Below are 19881 nucleotides of genomic sequence, written 5' to 3'. Positions count from 1 at the left end.
TCTAATGCGGTAACTTTAGGATTAATATCAAAGTAAAATATTTAATATGCCCTTGCTTTGGTTTATAAATTAAATATTGAATTTTAGAGATTTCAAAGAAGTGACCGACATTATTTTGATTATTATTTAATGTCAAAAATTAATTAAAGCGTACATTAAGAAAATGTGATATTCAAGCACATTATGTATATAGATTAAAGTTCACCAAAAAAACTATGTTTAACATTTAAGTGTGCACGTATAGTGAAATTTACTTACAACTCTAATAAATTCTGAATGGAGGAAAATTTTCCTCCAAACGACTGTACTTAAATAGAAATAGTTGTGTCCATTTATATTCTAATATATATTGTTTTTTTTTTTTTTTTTTGATTGCTAGACAATTTTATGAGCCTTTTTGGGTTTGTGTTTTGGTCTCTGTAGCTTTATGAACTTTTGGAGGTGCAAAATTGTTGAATTCCTTAATTGTAGGCTGTAAATGGTCATAATTGAAAATTTAGTTGTGAGGACGAAGGTCCCACCCGAATTCCCCACTTCCCCAACGGTCAAAACCTCCTTAACGGCTTAACATTTCCACTGTCTCATAATAATTCCAAGCGACATCGTTTCAGTTCTTGTCCTCTACCCGCTAAACACAAACAAAAGAAATCACAGCAAAACCCTAGAACTCAAAGAAAAGAAGGGGAAAAAAAAAAATGGCAATCGCTAGAACTGGAGTCTACGTCGACGATTACCTGGAGTGTAAGTTCATAAATTCTGTGTCTAGATTACAAAGCCTCTTTTCGTTTCGGCTTTTTTGGCATAAATTTATTGTAATTTTTTATATCTGATTTGAGTTTGAATTTGAATAGATGCAAGCACATTACCTGCCGAGCTTCAAAGACTTCTCAATACTATCAGAGAGCTCGATGAACGATCTCATTGTAAGCTCATATTCATAGAAATTCATCTCTATTTTTTTAATTACTTTTTCTGGTCTTTGAAAGTTTGTGAATTGTTTACTTTAGGTGTCATTAGTGATCTTTATGATACATATGTAGCATATAGTATATGAATATGCAGTAATACAATTTTGAGTTTTCTCTTTTTAGATTTATTCATAAATTATGGTACATTTATATCAATTTATTCATATGCATTACATGAATACATGTATACAAGTTGTAGAGCTAGAATTTTCATTTTTCTAGTTTCATTATAATGTTTCTGTATTTTATAATGAATGTATCAGCATACTTATGCGCAGCAACATGTGATGCATGTGTGATTCTGTTGTTGATTTGTTGGCCGTGCATTTTAAGAATTTATATGTAGATAGATACAAGTTAACACCTAGTTATCTACTTCAACATCTGCAATTTGACATGAATAAATGTTTGTTTATTCTTACCATTTTCTCTCTTATTAAGTGTACATATGCTTAATCTACATATGCATTGCATTGTATGTGTTGAAGCAATGATAAATCAAACCAGACAGCAAACGAAATACTGTCTGGGATTGGCATCACAAAGTTCAAAGAGAGGAAATGGCAGTACTTTTAATAACATTAACAATGAAGATGATGATGCTGTTGAGAGAATGAGAAAGGATATCGAGGCAAATCAGGATAATGCATTAAGTTTGTGTACTGAGAAGGTTTTGTTAGCACGGCAAGCTTATGACCTCGTAAGTTTCTTCTAAATTAAGGCCTTTAATCAGTTGCTATTTTTATATCTTCTAGATATTTTATATATATTGCTTTGATATTTTGGAATTTCTTGTGATACGTGGTAGTTGGTGCAAAGAAAAATGGGATTTTGCTCATTTTTGTATAATTAGAGGACATGTTTTAATCCCTGGTAATGGACTATTTTTTTATTGACACTAGAAATTGCTTTCAGATGTGGAGTTTAGGTTCGGGAGGTAAATTATTCATACTGAATAGTATCTTCAAGTGGATGATACAGCATGATGTTGTAACTTACTAAAAATTACAGTCCTAGTATTATATGAAGAATCTGCTCATTTTGCTACCAGTGGTGGATGTGTATCGTTATAGTTTTCAATTGTCTGGGTGACATAGTGCAATCAAAATGCAATTAAAGAAACTATATGGAGGTAAAATGTCACGCCATAAACTTTACACACATTCATTTGGCTACTGAACTTACAGAGCTAGTATGAGTACTTCTCAGAGTTATTTTAGATTGCTGACTACACTATTTTATTTTCATCATTTCTCTTAGTAACTTTTTTCCTTTTTTCTTTGTGTGCTTGTGTGTAAGTGAAGGAGCCAGTTATACAGATTACTTCATTTTAAAGCTTAACTAGCTGCGGGCTTAAATAAATCTACTGCTTCTGATTATAATTCGTATCTTTTTCACTTCATGCAGATAGACAGCCATATAAAACGATTGGATGAGGATCTAAATAACTTTGCAGAAGATTTGAAGCATGGTACATAAATTGATACAGAATTACAGATATTCAAATCTACTGTCATGTCACCCAAACACAAATCCTGGAACAGGCCCTATCTAGTAAGGCCCAGGCTTTCACCTCAAAATACATCCTGCCCTATTAAAATTGGATCACAAAAAAAAAAAATCACAATTCTAATATAGTGAGTATAAACATCTTCTCATCATGAACCATAATATGAAGAAATCTATTTTGAAATCTCAATTTCCTTTAGCTATTCAAAACTAGGTACAATGATTGCTTTTCTTAGAATTCAGTGCTTCAGGTAGCTTATTGAATTTCTTATAATCTTTTATTCATGGTCTTTATGTTTTTCTTTCATAATAATATCAGAGGGAAAAATACCAGCAGATGAACCAGCAGTTCTTCCTCCACAACCTATATTAGTCCCTAAACTTGAAAAACGCAAGTCCTTTTATGGGACACCTCAATCAAAAAGGAATGAGTTTAGGGACAGGGAGTGGGATCGAGAACGTGAAAGGGATTTTGAGCTCATGCCGCCTCCAGGAATTAAGAAGGATTTTAATGTCTCTGTTGATGTTGATCAACCCATTGATCCAAATGAACCTACTTACTGTGTCTGCCATCAGGTTCTGACTCCTTGTTTACTATCATTTGAACTTCATTGCCATCTCTTCTTCAGAGTTGCTTTGCAAGTATAACTTTAGTTATGAGTAATGCTCGTGTACATCTGCTAAACTTATTGTATGATAATTTCAGGTGTCCTTTGGAGATATGATTGCCTGTGATAATGAAAATGTAAGCACCTTATCTTGTCTCTTTTTGTTTCTTCTTTTTGGCAATAATTAGTCATTTTAAGTTTTTTACTTGGATCCCTGTTCTGGTCTGTGTCTGTATTTGTTATTAGAATATTTTAGAAAATTGGTAGATGGTACTTATGAGTTTCACATGAAAAATTGATAGGATGGAAGTAAACATCTCAATTTGTGTGCATAACTAGATGCACCACCATAGGTAAACTGAAGAAATTTTATGAGTTCGATACAACTTACTTTTCCTCGTTTATGAAGTGAAGTAAACTTTGTGATGAGAGTTGGGATAGGTCCTTGAAATTCTGTGGATATATTTAAGGTTAAATATTATAACATTGTCAGGCAGACTTACCAAAGCACTTAGAATAGGTTGGCAGAATGGCCCTACTCTTAGTCTTTCTGGTGTGGGTAATTAAATGTGCATGCGGCTTAAATTTTTACCAGCATACTGGTGTTGTTTAGGATCCAGGGAGAGAGAGAGAGAAGGATAGAGATAGAGATATTTGAAAACCAGGAAATGCCAGAGTCTAGTTAAGTTTGTAGAACTTTTTACATAAGCATTTTAGTGCTGTACTTGTTGTTCCTTTCCCTTTTTGTACTTTGATCATATGATTATCAAAATAACTTATAGTCGTACTTATGAGTGAATGCATTTGTTTCAACCTACGAAATTTACAGTGCGAAGGAGGTGAATGGTTCCATTATGCATGTGTTGGTCTAACGCCAGAGACGAGGTTCAGGGGAAAGTGGTATTGTCCAACCTGCAGACAGCTACCCCATTGTCAATTATGATATATGCTTGTATGGTATCTACTGCTTTTTTGAAGTATTCGTTGTTGGTCGAAAACAAAAAAAAATGGCTAATTTGATCAAATAGAGCCAAGTTTTGTATGATTAATTTAATTTATAAATCCAAACTTGGCATTCAATTAAACAAGATAAATATGAAGAGCCTGTATATGTATTCAATTATTTTTGATAAAAGTAATTCAAAATTAACCGATATTTACCCCCCTCTTCATAGGAGATTTGAATTTAGATTTATTATTATATCGTGTATACATTTATCGTTAAACTATTCCTATGCTATTTTATTTTCTTACTTATCCTCATAATTTCCAAACAAAGATAAACAACTTTCCTTTTCTATTATCCTCAATCATTTTATTTCCTTCAATGTTTTAAACATATCTCTTCATTTTATCCTCAATCATTTTATTTCCTTTTCTTACTCTTTATTTTTTACAATTATTTTCTTTTATTCAATATTTTAAACATATCTTAAAGGTCCTTTATTTATGAATTCTCTTTTATTGTTGTAGTTTTTCTAATTTATAAATCAAATTAAACGTTATTTTATTTATAATTTCTTGTTTAAAAATATATTGTTAACATATTAGCCAGGTCAAATATTCCAGATTTAATTATTTTGTATGCTATGGGGAAGGAAAAAAGAAAGAGAAGATATCGACTTGATTTTCTATTGGCTAAATACTTAAATTCTAATACTTAAATTCGTTGATAAATTTTATTACTTTGATTCTATGATACATTTAATTTTTTTTATATATCAAATATTTAAATTTATAAAATAATATCAATTAAATACTTTAATTTAGATTAATTAAACATCTATTGAAAAATGTAAAAATTATTATTCTAAAAGTTTTAATAATAATATATGAAATCAATATTTTGGATACAAAGTTAAAAAATTGTAAAAATTATTATTATTAATAATGTGAAAAGGTATACTATAATATCAAATTTTGTTATTTTAAAATGCACAATATCTATAAAATTTAAGGTGTCTGAATTAAAATTAGAAGGTGAATTTATATATTTCATCCAATAAACTGAATTCAATCATCGTTCATCTTCTTGATGGCACAACCTTCAATAAACATTTTCCTTTTTGTCGTGATAGAAAGGGCATAACGGTCATTTGGTGTTCTGAGCTTTGGACTGTTTGAAATCACAGGAACGAAAAGGATAAGAGAGCGGGAAAGGAAAATTGCAAACTTTTCGTTTTCGAGCGAAAACTGTCAAGACAAAGTTTTTTATTTTAAATGACGAAACTAACCTCAACCACCTACTAAACAGCTGACAGATCGAGTAAAGGCGCGCGATCCGATGACCGCTTGTTGGCAACTGAAGAATTTATGTATTATTATTATTATTAATACTCTAGTATATAACGATTTTACTGTAAACTCGAGTTAATTTAATTATTATATATTAAAATTATAATAAAATAATTAAATATATTAACAATAACTGCATTTATTAAAATATAGGTTTTTTTTTTTTTTTTTAATTTTAACCATTCAATATCTAAAGTTTATTAGTTAGATTAATTTAATTTCACAAAGGAGACGTTTTGTCCCCTGTCAAATGTTTAAGGAGTTTTCGTATCTATCTCAAGCCGAAAGAGTAATATAAATTTTAAGTTTAATGATTGATAAATTTATTTTTAGAAGTTGAATAAATTTATTTTTAGAAGTTGAATCTTTATCACTCTTCACTGGTATTGTTATTATTACTTTTATCATGATTATATACAATAAATACAACATGATGTTTTAGCTATGCAATTAATGTTTTTAGCTATGCAATTATATCCATAAATATTGTTTTCACAAGATAAAAATATTTTATTTCCTTAAATTTAGAGAGAAAGTTTTGAAAAATATTTTCTTCCGAATTTCCAAACAAGAAAAATATATATTTTTTACTATTTTCTTTTCTTTTATACTTTATATATTCTAGAATTTCGAAGGATCTTATTTCAAAAGCAAAAAAAGAATTTCGAAGGATCTATCTTTTTAATAGTCTAATATCTTCAAGGAATTAGAAAGGGTAGAATTGTCAAAGTAGAAATACAGGTGGAGAGCGCTAGAGAAGGGATAGCGGCGGAATTTCAGAGAAAGATTTGAATTTCAACGTATTCCACTCCATAAAAACAAAGCCAGAAAAGGAAACTTAGGACAGCCCTCAGCCTCAGCCTCTATAGACCCGGATTTAATTTATCGAATTAAATAGAAACCCTAAAACAAATTGCTTATACTTCAATATGTATACTCTGTTGGACTTGGTTTACACACCCAGAACAGAAAAAAAAACCCTCTAAGAAACAATATTTGACAAGAGTTTGGTCCCAAATTCCTATCTTTTTGTTTCCAATTTCTTGAATTGAGAGTTTCCTTTTTCTTGGTTACAGTAAGCAAAGCTTTGAGAGGAGTTCATACTGGAAGAAGAAGCAATAAAGATCCATTTGAAGAGGTGGGTCTATTTAATTTTTTTTATTTGATTTTGATTTATCTTTTTATTATTTTGAAACGAAAGAACTACTTTAAGTTACTTTGATGTAGGTATTAATGCTTGTTACTATGTTCAGTTCATTTGGATAGCTTTTCATTTGAGTTTTGCTAATAGAATTTCAATAAACCCATTTGCTAATTTGAGCATTTAATTGGTAGCTTTACTTTAAGAAAGCAAGATTCTTTTAGCTTCAATTTATGTAGTTTCATTTGGAATTTTCCGTATATCTGTTCATCCAATGATTTTGTGTCGGTTAAAGTTGCTTTCTTTTGTTTGTTCTACCCATGAAAGATGTATTTTTTATTTTTCATCCTTCTGGTTTCAGAGAAAATGAGAAAAAATAAATTTTGTTCTTGGATTTTTAGTTAATGAATTTCAGTCCTTAATGAATTAACTGTTAAAGATTTGCTTTTTAGGCTTATAATTGAACATCCATATTTTCCTTAGGAATGTAGAAACTACTTTTGCTGATTATCTTAATAACCCATTTGTTTTCAGATAAAAAATGGGTAGAAATCTCAGTCCAGTGCTACGGCGAGAATTGGCAAATCTTGACAAAGATGCTGATAGTCGTAGATCAGCAATGAGAGCATTGAAATCATATGTGAAAGGCTTGGATTCTAAGGCAATTCCTCTTTTTCTTGCACAAGTTTCTGAAACCAAAGAAAGTGGTTCAGTGTCTGGGGAGTACACTATTTCACTCTATGAAGTTCTTGCCCGTGTCCATGGGGTCAACATTGTTCCTCAAATTGATAGCATAATGACTACCATTATCAAGACCTTGGCTTCAAGTGCAGGGTCTTTTCCACTTCAACAAGCGTGCTCTAAAGTGGTACCAGCAATTGCAAGATATGGTATGGATCCAACAAACACAGACCAAGAAAAGAAGAGGCATATAATTCATTCTCTTTGTAAGCCTCTCGCAGAAGCCCTATTAGGTTCTCAGGAAAGCCTTAGTTCTGGGGCTGCCCTTTGCTTAAGAGCTCTTGTGGAATCAGATAACTGGAGGTTTGCTTCAGATGAGATGGTGAATAAGGTTTGTCAAAATGTAGCTGTTGCTTTGGAGGAGAAGTCTACCCAGACTAATTCGCATATGGGCTTGGTTATGGCTTTGGCAAAGCATAATGCTTTAATAGTTGAAGCCTATGCAAGACTGTCAATACAGTCTGGCTTGCGTATTTTGAATGCTGGTGTTGTAGAGAGTAATTCTCAAAAAAGGTTGTCTGCTATTCAAATGGTCAATTTCTTGATGAAGTGTTTAGATCCTAGAAGCATATATTCAGAGGTTGATTTAATAATTGGGGAGATGGAAAAGTGCCAATCTGATCAGATGGCTTATGTTAGTGGAGCTGCTTTTGAAGCTTTGCAGACTGCGAAAAAGATATCTATAGAGAAAGAATCAAAATTTGAGAAGAGTCCTGGCTCAGTTACTGGTTCAAACTTTGGTAGGAGAGACAACAAATCGAGGAGGAATCAATCTCCTTCTGGAACTCATTCTCCAGTATCCATATCACCTGAATCACAGACTCTTGATTCCTTTATTGAATATGACTCTTTGGCTGAGTCTCCTATTTCAACTAATATGGAGTATGACCGAAGGAGTGTGAACAGAAAACTATGGAGCTATGAGAATGGAGGGGTAGATGTATCTCTCAGTGATGGTTTGTTTTCAGAGTTGGCTCGTGGAAATCCCATTGATGATGCATTTTCCAATCACTCTGAGCATAATGAGCTTGCTGAAAGTGAAGGAGACTATGCTGGAGATTTTGGAGGGTTCATACCAAGAACTCCTAGAAATGGATTAAGGAGTACTACTCCCAGTCCTCAGGTAATTTTGCTAACACATTTAAAAACAAGTTGCTTGTTTCGCTTTCTTTCAGTTTTATATATCACATTCAGCTAAGAAGTGAATGGAATGATGAAAAGTGGAAAAAAGAAAGAAAAATGAAAATAAAGGAAAAGTAGTATGTTTAAACTTCTGCCAAAGTTTTCTAAATATTGTTTTAAAAAAAAAAAAGTATTTTGAAATATTTTCAAGGGTTTTTGAACTTTTTATCAACTGGCATTAACTTAAATTTGTGGTCTGGTTGGTACGAGATGGACATATTTCTTGCCTATTATCTCCATTGCAGTAGCATAGGTTTTATTTGAAAAAGGTTACCAATTTTGATACAGTTCAGATATTAGAGTATATAGCCCAGATTCCTTTTTTGTCGATACATGTTAGTTTGCTTTTGCTCCCTTGCAATCCAGTTAAAGAATGAATATAAATCATTTTTAATTATATGTTCAACTCTTCATTATTGCTAACATTAATTGTGTTGCTTTTCTTTGTTTGTGCTTCAGAGGTCACGCTCCCATATAAATGTTGACAACATTAATATGTTCACGACTCCAAGAAAGCTCATTCGCTCACTTCAGGATCCTAATGATATGGATTCAGACTTCTCTGAGAAACAAAGCAGAAGGTTTATGAGTCCATGCCCAAACAAATTTGATTATAGTCCAAATATGAAGTTCAGCAGAAATGGCTTTCAACATAATGTAGGTTATGAGGTTGAAGAGAACAGAAACTTTTATGCTGGTACTGAGCTATTCCAAGATACTTCTGAGTCAGTGTCATCAACGGATGATGTTCCAGTTGACACTAAGGTGCAAGTATCTTCTGCAAATAAAGATGATACTCCAAAGTTTCACAGTGGGAAGGGCTACCGGAAGAAGCCTTATAGGTTGATTATAGGCCTGTTTTTTGCTCTTCTTGCAATTTTTACCTCAATAATGTGGATTGATACTCAGGAAGGTCAACATCTTGTTCCAACTTAGTTAAGTCGTTGTTGTATTGAAATGGTTTAGCAGACTTCAGTGAATCATTGTGAGAAACTGAGAATACTATGGTCTCCGTTCAATATTAAACAAGTTGTTCCAACCCTTAGTTGGATGCTTGAATAGATAAATTACTTGTTTTGGCTTAACATAGTATTGCTCCTTTAGAACAATTTAGTGTTTTAATATGTTTTGTTCAATTGTTTTAAACTATTGTTAAGGGAAATGGGAGAAATCTATACACTGTACATGCATGTATTGCCTTTAGGATCTCCATCACAAGCTTGTGAGCAGCAAAGTTTCTTTTAACACAAGTTTCTATATACAAATTACAAGCAGATTCATCAATCATTAATCATAAATTAGGGTTATGCAAATGCTGTCCACCTGTCCACACTTCTCCTGGACTCAAAATTATTGGTTTAAGCATTGCTGATGATCCTACACATATATAAGAATACATGCCATAGCTGTCATTGTTTGAGCCAGGACTAAACATGTACAGTTCATCGAACCCATTCCTTCCTATCACAACTGAGTTTCTTCTACCCTGTTTTGTGAGGCAAAATGAAAAGCAACTGTCAAAATATTGAAGCAATGGGAGAAGTGAAAAAAGGGAAAAAATAGGAAAAAGAAAATACCCTGTCAATGATTGTGAAATCCCGTGGTGCACTGGTGTAAATCCTGCTCATTTTCTCAGTTAAATTTTTATAGTTGTCAGTCTCTTCACCCTCCATTTCTTCTTCATTTTCTATTATTTGCCCGTCTTTTCCCTCGCCGGATTTCTTATTTTTTGTACCCCAACCAGAAAAAAAATCTTTGAGCCCCGCATTATCCCTTGGTCTTCCAAAACCATACTGGCGTTCTTTGCTAAGTTCAGGAGGAACTATGCTGAAATTTGATAATAATATAGGTCGGTTAAAGAAATTTGATGCCTCTAACCCATATGCATAAGTTGCTTCTGGTGTGCTTACTGTCAAATTACTTATAAGCGAACCCATAAATTGGATCGATGAAGATTTTCTGTTTGAGACTACAAGTTGTGAGCTTAAGGTGTCTTCGGTGAGGCTCATAATGTATCTTAGATCAATCATGTCCTCTGCATCCGTGTTTATCAGTTCAACCTGCATTTCACAACTTCCAATTCAATCATTACTACAACAAGTATCGGATTTTTAACAGCAAGTGAAGTCCATATTTCTTTAATTGCTAGGACTAAAAGATTAAATCTTTTAAGAATTGACAGTAACATAGAAAGACCTGAAAAGAGTCTTGAGGAGTTCCTCTGACAGAATGAAGAGCCCAGCTACTTGGAGACCATGAAGTTTCATTATCACTACCAAAATTGAAGGCTAATGATACCCCTCCTTGTATAACAGGACTACCATCTTCTCCTTCTGATACAGATGTTTGTAGCAGCTCAACTGTACCGCCATGCCACATATGTGCCTTGTATGATGTGATCAAGCCACTTGGTAGCATTAAGGTTGCTGTGCTTCCATTCTCCAATCCTATTTTGGCTAAGCAGCTAGCACCGATATCTTCAAAAGAGACTCCATCACCACTGAACTCTTCTTCTAAATAGTCTACGTTTATCGGTTGGTATGGAATTTGGGCTACTGAAGGAAGCTTGAGTTCTCTCTTCTTATTATAGTATTGAAGAGAAACAGAGGGAAAGTAAGATTGGAAAGAAAATGGAGAATTTTTAGTTGCGCAGAAGATAGGAGAAAAGTTCAATGAAAATAGACAACTGGAAGTCATTCTGTTTTGTTAAACCCTTTCTTGTTTTGGAATCATTAAGCACAAGATATAAGTGCATTGATATATCTTCTGTGCATAATGAAGAGGGAAAAGGAAGTTGTCGGTGGCCCACTTATCCATGTCTTGCTTGCTGTTGGATAACTCAGCTAACCCTTTTGGTTGGTTCTAATTGAAAACTAGAAAGATATTTTTTGAAATATATATTTCCACTGTATTTTCTAGTTTTTGACAGGTTTAACTTCTTTTACTGCTATTCAATTCCCAAGTTGTTGGCCAAGCATTCAACCTTATCCTTTCAGGTAACAGAAAGAAATTACCCAACTTATTTTTTCATTATTCTTCTTTCCGGATCGGCACATTTCAATGCTATCACTTTTATAAATACACAAACTGATTCTGATACTGTCTACAGTACCAAATTTATGTTTTCTGAATTGGTTCATAACTTTGCATCGACAGAACAGGATAACTTTTGTGGGTTTAAATAAAAAGAAGAGCCTCAAGGAACAATGGACTATAATGACATTTCTTGAGTAACAAAACTTTCTGATTACAATATTTATTCTAAGAAAAGCAAACCAGAGAAACTGTAAAAGAAAAGGAAAATGAATCTATAGTTTTATATAATTACAAATTATCATGTTCAATAACCTGTGCCCCTTTCCACTTTTCACCTGGTTTGACAACAACAGGCACCAGCATTGCAGCAGGGCCAGTGCAGATAAAATAATCCTTACCATATTTCTCTGACAAGGAACCTGGGCTGCCTATATATGTGTCTTCGAAACCCATCCGAATAACCCTAAAGAAAAGCTCAAGTCCCTGAAATAGGGTAATTAGGTTTGCACCATTTCTCTTTAGTATAAGGAAATCACATGTTTACTGTATTGCTATGTTCAGTATGCCTAATAGAATGTAATGCAACAGAAATACATTTTTAGTTCAAAAAATTAAACTAAAACTGCATTGATTTTGTCAAGACTTGGAAAAGAAAAGCATATTATCGCACTATATTACATTTTATTACAGGATACCGAACATTGCCTAACTGTATGATCTTTGGACAAGAAATAAGAATTAAAGAACTTGTTACCTGATCAAGGGTCTCATATTTTGAAGGTGGAGTGTTATAAATTGGTTTTAATCTCTCTTGTGGTGGAGCAGCATAAATTCTACTAAACTTATTCTTCAAAATAGTGAAGGGCACATCTTGAACTCTCCATATGCCCGGTTTATCTTCAGGCTCAGAACTAAAATCAAACAATCCAGCAGACTCATTTTTCATTGCTTCACCGGGGGATAAGATTTCGAAAGGTGAAGATAGAGGAAGATATGGGCAGTAAGAGCAACCTTCGAACCCTTGGATTGCAGCCTTTCCTCTTTTCTTGAATTTGAGATGACTTAATATAGCACTAGTTAGAGTCACAGGCTTGCGGCCATTGTTCTTTACTATCACTGCAGTTGCTATGCTCAATGGATATAATGAAACGATGTATGTTATATCAAGAGTTCCAGTAGTAGAGCTCAGTTCCACCTGCAAGAAATCAATCAAAACAAGCATTGACCAAAATTGGATATTCATTCTTTTAGTTACTTTGCAACTGGAAAAAAAAATGCAGGTGTTGTATAAATGAAAATTGTTGTAAAATTTTCATGATTATTGTTTGGTATGAAAGAAAATGTTCATTCCACTTTCATGAATTTAATTTTGTGGATTTCAACACAACTAAATTGAATTATGTCATTTGTACCAAACAAGGGTAAATGTGAATGCTCATCCATTGTTTAACCCTTTTTTTTTTTTCTTCTTTTGTTTCTTTTTCCTTCAGAATGAACTTTTCTTTCTTTGAAATTCTTTCAAGAACATAAAAATGTCGAACGGGGAATACTAATCAGGAAGTGGAAGTCTCTCTCTTTAAGTTGATCCAGGCTCATGTTTCTTCTCCAATTTCATTCAAATTCTTGGCTTAAAAGCTATAATTGTTCCCAAAATTCTTCTTCCTCATTTTCTTCATTACTGAACTAATTGTATTAAACATGCAATACAATTAATTTCAGGAACAATAAATGGGTTGAGCAGAAATTGAAAATGTAATTAAGCAAGTACCTGGAGAGCATCAATGGCATCAGAATCAACATCTTTGACAGTCCATTGAGAAGAAGAAATGAGTGACCCTTTAGAACCAGATTCAGAAGCATCATTGATGATTAAACCAATACCACCTCTAGTTTCGCTAGAATCTATACTTGGGACTGTATAAAGAATTTCATGAAAGCCATCATCTTTCCAATAAACTTTAGGCTTGTAGGAAGTGACATGAGCATTAGGTATTTGAAGCCTTAAAGAACTGCCATTTCTAACTGTTAGTTCAACAAACGGGATACTGTTCGACTCCAAGAATTTGATACCTTTTCTACCGAACTTCTCTTCAAGAATTTCAGGAGTTGGGGGAGAGGTGGCTGTGGAAGATGATGAAGTAGCTTTTACTATGGTGGGTTTGGGAAGAGAGAAGGACAGAAGAGAAGCCATGGAAGAGAAGGAACACAAACCAGTAACTTCAGTTTAGCAGGCTCATCCTTACTGAAACAGCTGTTTTTGTTTGGATTTGTACTATTTTGGCTTTATATTTGCAATTACTAGTACTACATTGGTCAAGCATACTTTACCATCTCTGCACCCTTTAAGATTAAATTTGGTATTATTGGCAGTAGCATATTATAAACTTCCCTTGCATAAATATCTAAGAAAAATTTAATTTATTTTTTGGAAACACACTTTATTGCTGTATGTAATACTATACCAAGTGAATCTTTAAAATTGTGTATCTTAATATCCCCAAAAAATAGAAATACCTCAGCCAACTAAGGAATTGAGAATGTGAACCTTAAACATGGCAACAAGCACGTCAAAATGAAATATGTTAAGTTTTAAAAATTAATTTTTCAATAATATTTAAAAACTCTAAATAAAAATCTTGAATTTTAATTTCATCAAGGCTTGGCTTTTAGATGATGTGTAAATAAGCATATGATTAAATAGTTTAACACATATAAACACTAAAAATCACTTATTTTACATGCATAATAATATCATCAATCAAACACAACCTAAGCAAATTGTAAGCCAAGAATCAAAGAAGCGCTTGATCGTAAACGAGACTTCCCTCCCTCAAGTTCTACTTATGGCAATAACCAAATTAAGTCAACGACACTTAGTTGACAACAAATACATCAACTAACAAAAATTATATGAATTCACCACCAAAAATGGCTCAAAGCACCTGTGCAAATACATTTTTCAGTTGAAGCTAGGGCACTGATACAAGTACTTCCAGACCATCATCACAACCACCCACCACACTAGTTTTGGATTAGGAGTAGCATATACAAAGTAATGGTCTCAAAAGTTTCTTCAACAGTAAACAAAATTGTCTAGGCATGAACCTTTCGGCATCTGTAGGAAAAGAAAACGGTGCCAAACCAAGTACAGGATTCTGCCGAAAGACGCATCTAACAGCCACGCACAAAACTAGTCATCATCCATTCCTGCAGGGGCGTCTCGCTTTGGATTTGGACCACCGGCTGGTTTTGCCATTATAATCTGCAGAATAAAGGAAGAAAAATTGAACTAAAAATTTTGAATTCAAAGGAAAAGTAACAAAATTAACCAATCAAAACTCAGCAGAAAGTAACCAACAAAATTATCAGATAAACATGCACCTAAATAATCAGTACATAAAAATATAAAACCAAGTGAAGAATAATATGCTCAAGGTCCAATGATCTGAGCAGAAATGAACATAAAAATAATATTAAAGCAAAAATGCAACACTAATCACAAATAATATACCTGGTCTACTCGCAATACAGTGCATGCAGCATCTGCAGCATATTTGAGAGCAAAAAACCTGGAAAAACAAAAAGAAAAAGAAAAAGAATATGAAACTTGTACAGTGAATAGAATATAATATTTTAGCTCCACACAATATAATTTCAACTCTAGACAGGTCAGATTATCACTAAAATCTAACCCAACACAGTTAGTTACTCTGAAGACCTTACAAAGGTTGATAAAGTGGAAATATTTGAAGTGTTGGTGGGTTGGGGACAAATTCTGGTTGCTAAAGATCCAGGTCCCTATATTAAAAAACCTCTAATCAGGGGCGGAGTTAGGATTTAAATAGAAGGCAGGGCAAAGTCCTAAGAGCAAAATTGAAGGGGGGAAAGTGATTAACATAACATAAAATTTCTTAGTTGTCCAAGGTTAAAGTTCCATGGAAATCAAAGGAAATTTTTTATTTTTTTTTTTCCAAAGACAAAGGGGGGTCAATTGAACCCCTTCCTTCAGTTGCATGTAGCTCCACCCCTGCCTCCAATTCAGAGTTACCACTGAACAATGGTGATTAACACTAATCATCCATCATCAAGGCCAATTTGTTCATAATGCCAATATTGCATAGAAAAGTCACAAAATGGAGGATAAAGAAGCATACTTCGTGACATAAAGGTCCCAAATATTCATGGTTGCCACATCTTTACAAATTCCTTCCTCCAAGTCGATGCCCACTTTGCTATTTCCAGAAGCATGTTCAGCATAGAGAGATGATATGATCTCCATTGCATTAAGACCAGCATTCTCAGAAAGTGTTTTAGGTACCATCTCAAAGCTCTCAGCAAATTTTGCAATAGCATATTGATCCAATCTGCAAGGCCGAATAATTTTATCACAAGGAGATCAAGTACTCTCCAGTTTGTTAATAATCTCCAAAACTCTTGGAGGAAGCGCCACATAGTCATATGAAGTAACTACAACAAAAGGGGAGAGATGAAGAATTTCAAGAAATAAATTACCCTGTTTCTTTAAAAGAGAATTCCTTCAGTCTTCTAGCCAACTCAATTTCAGTAGCTGCAGCTCCAGGAACTATACGACTGTCCCTACACATTGCCTGACAATAAGATGTAGGAATAAGGCTGTATTGTTACCTCAAGTTTAAATAGATAGAAACAAATTAAATTCACAGAATTTCAATAAAAATGCCAACAGCTTAGGTTTTGACTGCTTTAAGAGAATCATTTTCAAGGTCCACGGGATCTATAACAATTAACAATAAACATTGGAGAGAAAAAAAACCCATTGCAAAAAATATTTAGCAACAACCACCTTATAAGTGTTCACTCCATCGTCTACAGCTCTTTCAAGGTCTTCTAATATACTATCGGTGCTTCCACGTAAAACAACAGTGCATACAGAGTTTCCACCTTCTTCATTTTTTACAACTGTGACCTACATAAATATAAATATATAATATATTAAAGATGAGAAAAAGAATAACAGACGAAAAATAGTGACAAAATGGCACAACTAGAAAAGGAAAAGAAGCACAAAAAAAACCAAAATATTATGCCCAGCTATTTGAACATACCCTAACACCGCCAATTTCCTCAACTGAAATGGAATCCGCATAACCCAAGTCATCTGGATTGGGTTGACTAAGTTTCAACTGTTGCAAGAATAAAAGGCAGATAAGGTAGGATCTACAAGAACTTTCAGAAAGTATAAGCTGAAATAGCTCTTACAATAGCAACAGAACCCGTAGTGCGACAAAAACGCCTCAATTCAAACTTTGAGCTAATCTTCAACACCATGAGCCTGCAAGCATGAACGCTGGAAATTAGAATTATATAAAACTAGATTATTGAGGCAGTCAAAGACAATACTCAACATCCCAATATTTGCACTCAACCAATATTTTACTCCTTAATAATTGAATCAACTGATTACTAATATTAATGTGACTATAATTTGTCTAATACACTATCCAATGGCATGTTAAGAAGTTGCATATTCAGATGGGTCTGGTAGAAAAGGAGGTGAGTGGAAATTCACTATACTTGTAGCGTTCACAAAAATGCAAAGCCATTTCTCCAACAGCTGCTCCACTAACTATCACTTTGGCACCAGAATCTGCAACAGCTTTAATGAGCTCCTCAACCTTCGCTTCTTCAGTTTTGGCATAATTTTCTAGCTGCAAGGCCAAGTAGGTGCAGGAAATTGTAAAAATAGCAGAACAACCACTCAATCCATGAGCTTGTTATGCTGCAAAATGTATAACCTCCTGGGAATACTAAGCAAGCAATGTTGCAAACGAAAAAGCAGGAAAAACAAGCAAATGTGAATTTCCTCAAGGTTACCTGGTCAGCAGAGTGAATTAGGACAGTTCCTTTGGTTTCAGTTGCTGAGGTATCAACACCTCCAGCAAAAACAGCAACCTAAGCAAGTACAGCAACAAAAATTAAAATTTAAAGTTCATAAATTCATGCTAAAATTTTGTCACAATGTCTTGAAGTCAAGTCTGAAAGCAAACTCCAATGTCGACAAGTTGAAGAATATAATTAGAGGAGAGAATCTTTAGAATTAGAGATCTGATTTGTTGTTCAAAATGTTTAGAAATGTTTCTTTAGGTTTGGATAAATGATTCACACTTCCAAAAATTAAAAGTAGAAGCCTAGATAAATCAAATGACAAAACTTACCAGCAAACATAAGCAATCAACTGAACTTGAAACTGAAGCTTTTTGTTTCATCAAAAACTCTTAATATAACTAGTTGACAAGTGTATGATTAATTCTTGAGCTTTCATCTTAGATTACTTAAGAACTAAAGCTCAAAATTGGAAAATAATCCTAGCTAAAAGTGGAATCCTACACAGAAACATGAGACTACAAGAATAAAGAAAATTTCAGCATCATCACCCATTTGCTAAAATGACAAATCCATTCTAGTGGTAATATAAATATCTAGAAAATAATCAGTGGCATAATTTTAACCTTCCACGGAAATTGAATTGCTCCATCAGTGTAACAAAGTATTTGCCATTAATCATTCTCGAGGAATGGACCACCAATATGGCAAATCAAAGCAATGTAAAACTGGAAAAAATAGATACAACATTGGAGAATTACACACCATTTCTAGTTATTCCATTTAAAGTTGTAAATCTGAATTTAAATTGGAAAAATATAACTTCAAACCCTAATTCAAGCAATGGTCATCTAATATAAAAACCAAACAAGATTTCCTTTTTCTTTTTCTACACAACAACAAAAGGCAACAAGTTCCTAATATGGCATCGCTGATAAAGATTCCTGACAAGTTTCGTTTAATGTTGACAGCAAAAACATAGAATAGACAAATGAGTGCTTACCTTTGCCTTCTCCACTCTCTTTATAGTACCCACAGCGTCAGTTTTCAATACCATTCCACGTACTATTGTACAATCATGTAAACCACCTCCAACAAGCTTAGCAACACGGACATTATCAACGTTGAAGTTTGCCGGGTTCTTGGGACATACTTGTATGCATGCCTATAATACAACCCAAGTGAGACAGAACATTCAGATAAACAGCTTATATAGAAAAATCAGTTGAATATAATAAGGAACTGTGCTATATACATACATCAGCAATAAGTTTACATAAAACTTCTTCTTGTCCAAATTGCTTACTAGCAATAGCAGCCCTCATTCGAGTAATGACATGTTCCTTATTTCTCACATCCATCGTTTCAGACTCTTTCTCTACCAGTTCATCCAAGATTTCAATTGCCTGCGATTTTAATTTATATTAAGCACAAAAAAAGAGAAGGCAAGCCAAAGATAGAACTGAGACTACACAAATAATTAGCAAACCTTGGTGATTGCTTTGTTATATCCACTAATGATCTCACTTGGGTGTAGTCCCATCCTAATAAGCTCCTCTGCATTTTGAAGAAGCTCACCAGCGAAAGAAATTGTCAAGTTAGCCCCATCACCAATTTCCTCTTGTTGAGCCTTACCAGCTAATACCAAAATTTTTGCTGCTGGATGCTGAACCTCGAGTTCATTAACAATAGTTGCTGCATCATTTGTTACAAAGAGCTTGTCCAAATGATTTATAACCATCTTATTCATACCTGATGACAAAAACCATTAACAAACTATCTCAAAAACAAAGCGCAAATGTAATTAAAGGAAACAAAGTCTAGATCCAAAATCTCTAGAGAAATGAGAAGAATGTGTACCATTAGGGCCGAGAGAGGTGCGAGTAATAGTGGATAGTTGCTTGCAGGCATCGATATTTTTGAGAACGGCTTCATCGAGACCAGAGAGATGCTTGTGTCCCTCTTTTAGCATTGCTTGTATTCCATATGGCTGCATTGAGAACCCCATTTTTCACAAATCTTTGACAAATATGTAGGCTCACCGATTTCTTCTCTGTCTTCTTGTTCTTCTTCGAAGTTGCAGTGTGAAAGAGAAAAACCCTAGAAATGAGTTTCTCTCGGTCAGTGATCAGTGTGGCTCTATGTAGAGGAACTAGGGAAATGTTTCACCAGAATGCCCTAGAACTTTTGGCTCTCCCTCCCTCTCTTTAAATTGAACGGCGTCGTTTTATTTTTTATTTTTTAAACTAAATCTATAGATAAAATTCAAAGGTTTACAGGTCATTTACCTTGCCCTTTTTGTAGTAAAATATGTAAGAATATTCAATATAAATTTAAAATTTAATAATTGCGTATAAAAAAACAATTTGGGACTAGTTCTTCCATTAAAAAAAATCGATCTAAATTCTGCCCCATTTCTTTTAAAATCATATATTCTTTTTTCATTTCTTAATTCTTTTTTTTATTTAATCTCAAATTATATCAATAAAAAATACCTTCATCCTCACATATTTCATTTTTATTTTTATAGCATCAATTA

General features: G+C 33.5%; 5 protein-coding genes across 5 annotated transcripts; 2 read left to right on the top strand and 3 right to left on the bottom strand.

The window, feature by feature from the left end:
• Positions 1 to 582: 582 nt before the first annotated feature.
• Positions 583 to 4241, top strand: LOC105632641 (PHD finger protein ING2). Its single transcript, XM_012215080.4, has 7 exons — positions 583 to 741; positions 852 to 923; positions 1457 to 1668; positions 2376 to 2439; positions 2797 to 3053; positions 3184 to 3222; positions 3915 to 4241. The coding sequence occupies exons 1-7, from the start codon at positions 696 to 698 to the stop codon at positions 4026 to 4028; spliced, it is 804 nt and encodes a 267-aa protein (XP_012070470.1). The 5' UTR covers positions 583 to 695; the 3' UTR covers positions 4029 to 4241.
• Positions 4242 to 6206: 1965 nt separating this feature from the next.
• On the top strand, positions 6207 to 9529 carry LOC105632640 (ARM repeat superfamily protein). The gene is made up of 3 exons (XM_089717574.1): positions 6207 to 6518; positions 7056 to 8385; positions 8904 to 9529. The coding sequence occupies exons 2-3, from the start codon at positions 7063 to 7065 to the stop codon at positions 9378 to 9380; spliced, it is 1800 nt and encodes a 599-aa protein (XP_089573700.1). The 5' UTR covers positions 6207 to 6518; positions 7056 to 7062; the 3' UTR covers positions 9381 to 9529.
• Positions 9530 to 9664: 135 nt separating this feature from the next.
• On the bottom strand, positions 9665 to 11503 carry NDF5 (NDH-dependent cyclic electron flow 5). The gene is made up of 3 exons (XM_012215077.4): positions 10641 to 11503; positions 10022 to 10504; positions 9665 to 9930 (listed from the first exon to the last, which is right to left on the bottom strand). Exons 1-3 carry the CDS (start codon positions 11139 to 11141, stop codon positions 9736 to 9738), a joined length of 1179 nt encoding a protein of 392 aa, XP_012070467.1. The 5' UTR covers positions 11142 to 11503; the 3' UTR covers positions 9665 to 9735.
• A 139-nt stretch (positions 11504 to 11642) lies between these two features.
• On the bottom strand, positions 11643 to 13811 carry PNSB2 (NDH-dependent cyclic electron flow 1). The gene is made up of 3 exons (XM_012215076.4): positions 13249 to 13811; positions 12235 to 12675; positions 11643 to 11963 (listed from the first exon to the last, which is right to left on the bottom strand). Exons 1-3 carry the CDS (start codon positions 13669 to 13671, stop codon positions 11769 to 11771), a joined length of 1059 nt encoding a protein of 352 aa, XP_012070466.1. The 5' UTR covers positions 13672 to 13811; the 3' UTR covers positions 11643 to 11768.
• Positions 13812 to 14284: 473 nt separating this feature from the next.
• On the bottom strand, positions 14285 to 19516 carry LOC105632637 (TCP-1/cpn60 chaperonin family protein). The gene is made up of 13 exons (XM_012215075.3): positions 19203 to 19516; positions 18832 to 19094; positions 18602 to 18748; positions 18346 to 18507; positions 17334 to 17411; positions 17034 to 17167; positions 16719 to 16791; positions 16565 to 16642; positions 16303 to 16425; positions 15993 to 16087; positions 15635 to 15844; positions 14992 to 15049; positions 14285 to 14742 (listed from the first exon to the last, which is right to left on the bottom strand). Exons 1-13 carry the CDS (start codon positions 19348 to 19350, stop codon positions 14671 to 14673), a joined length of 1641 nt encoding a protein of 546 aa, XP_012070465.1. The 5' UTR covers positions 19351 to 19516; the 3' UTR covers positions 14285 to 14670.
• Between the last annotated feature and the right edge of the window lie 365 nt (positions 19517 to 19881).

This window comes from Jatropha curcas, chromosome 2 (genome assembly GCF_041381405.1).
Source record: "Jatropha curcas cultivar XTBG-Jc1 chromosome 2, XTBG_Jcur_1.0, whole genome shotgun sequence".
In the NCBI taxonomy this organism is placed as follows: Eukaryota; Viridiplantae; Streptophyta; class Magnoliopsida; order Malpighiales; family Euphorbiaceae; genus Jatropha; species Jatropha curcas.
This window is presented reverse-complemented; position numbering and strand designations above follow the sequence as displayed.

What these genes read in the sequence shown, in the direction of transcription:
- LOC105632637 (XM_012215075.3), bottom strand. Translation starts at nt 19,350, where the DNA reads ATGGGGTTCTCAATGCAGCCATATGGAATACAAGCAATGCTAAAAGAG. An exon ending in ATAACAAAGCAATCACCAAG is followed by an intron (nt 18,749 to 18,831) that starts GTTTGCTAATTA and finishes TTAAAATCGCAG; the next exon opens with GCAATTGAAATCTTGGATGA. An exon ending in AGAGAGTGGAGAAGGCAAAG is followed by an intron (nt 17,412 to 18,345) that starts GTAAGCACTCAT and finishes GTACTTGCTTAG; the next exon opens with GTTGCTGTTTTTGCTGGAGG.
- PNSB2 (XM_012215076.4), bottom strand. Translation starts at nt 13,671, where the DNA reads ATGGCTTCTCTTCTGTCCTTCTCTCTTCCCAAACCCACCATAGTAAAA. An exon ending in ATGCCATTGATGCTCTCCAG is followed by an intron (nt 12,676 to 13,248) that starts GTACTTGCTTAA and finishes GATTTCTTGCAG; the next exon opens with GTGGAACTGAGCTCTACTAC. An exon ending in AATATGAGACCCTTGATCAG is followed by an intron (nt 11,964 to 12,234) that starts GTAACAAGTTCT and finishes ACCCTATTTCAG; the next exon opens with GGACTTGAGCTTTTCTTTAG.
- LOC105632640 (XM_089717574.1), top strand. Translation starts at nt 7,063, where the DNA reads ATGGGTAGAAATCTCAGTCCAGTGCTACGGCGAGAATTGGCAAATCTT. An exon ending in GTACTACTCCCAGTCCTCAG is followed by an intron (nt 8,386 to 8,903) that starts GTAATTTTGCTA and finishes TTTGTGCTTCAG; the next exon opens with AGGTCACGCTCCCATATAAA.
- NDF5 (XM_012215077.4), bottom strand. Translation starts at nt 11,141, where the DNA reads ATGACTTCCAGTTGTCTATTTTCATTGAACTTTTCTCCTATCTTCTGC. An exon ending in CTCCTCAAGACTCTTTTCAG is followed by an intron (nt 10,505 to 10,640) that starts GTCTTTCTATGT and finishes TGTGAAATGCAG; the next exon opens with GTTGAACTGATAAACACGGA. An exon ending in ATTTCACAATCATTGACAGG is followed by an intron (nt 9,931 to 10,021) that starts GTATTTTCTTTT and finishes CTCACAAAACAG; the next exon opens with GGTAGAAGAAACTCAGTTGT.
- LOC105632641 (XM_012215080.4), top strand. Translation starts at nt 696, where the DNA reads ATGGCAATCGCTAGAACTGGAGTCTACGTCGACGATTACCTGGAGT. An exon ending in CACGGCAAGCTTATGACCTC is followed by an intron (nt 1,669 to 2,375) that starts GTAAGTTTCTTC and finishes CACTTCATGCAG; the next exon opens with ATAGACAGCCATATAAAACG. An exon ending in CTTACTGTGTCTGCCATCAG is followed by an intron (nt 3,054 to 3,183) that starts GTTCTGACTCCT and finishes TGATAATTTCAG; the next exon opens with GTGTCCTTTGGAGATATGAT.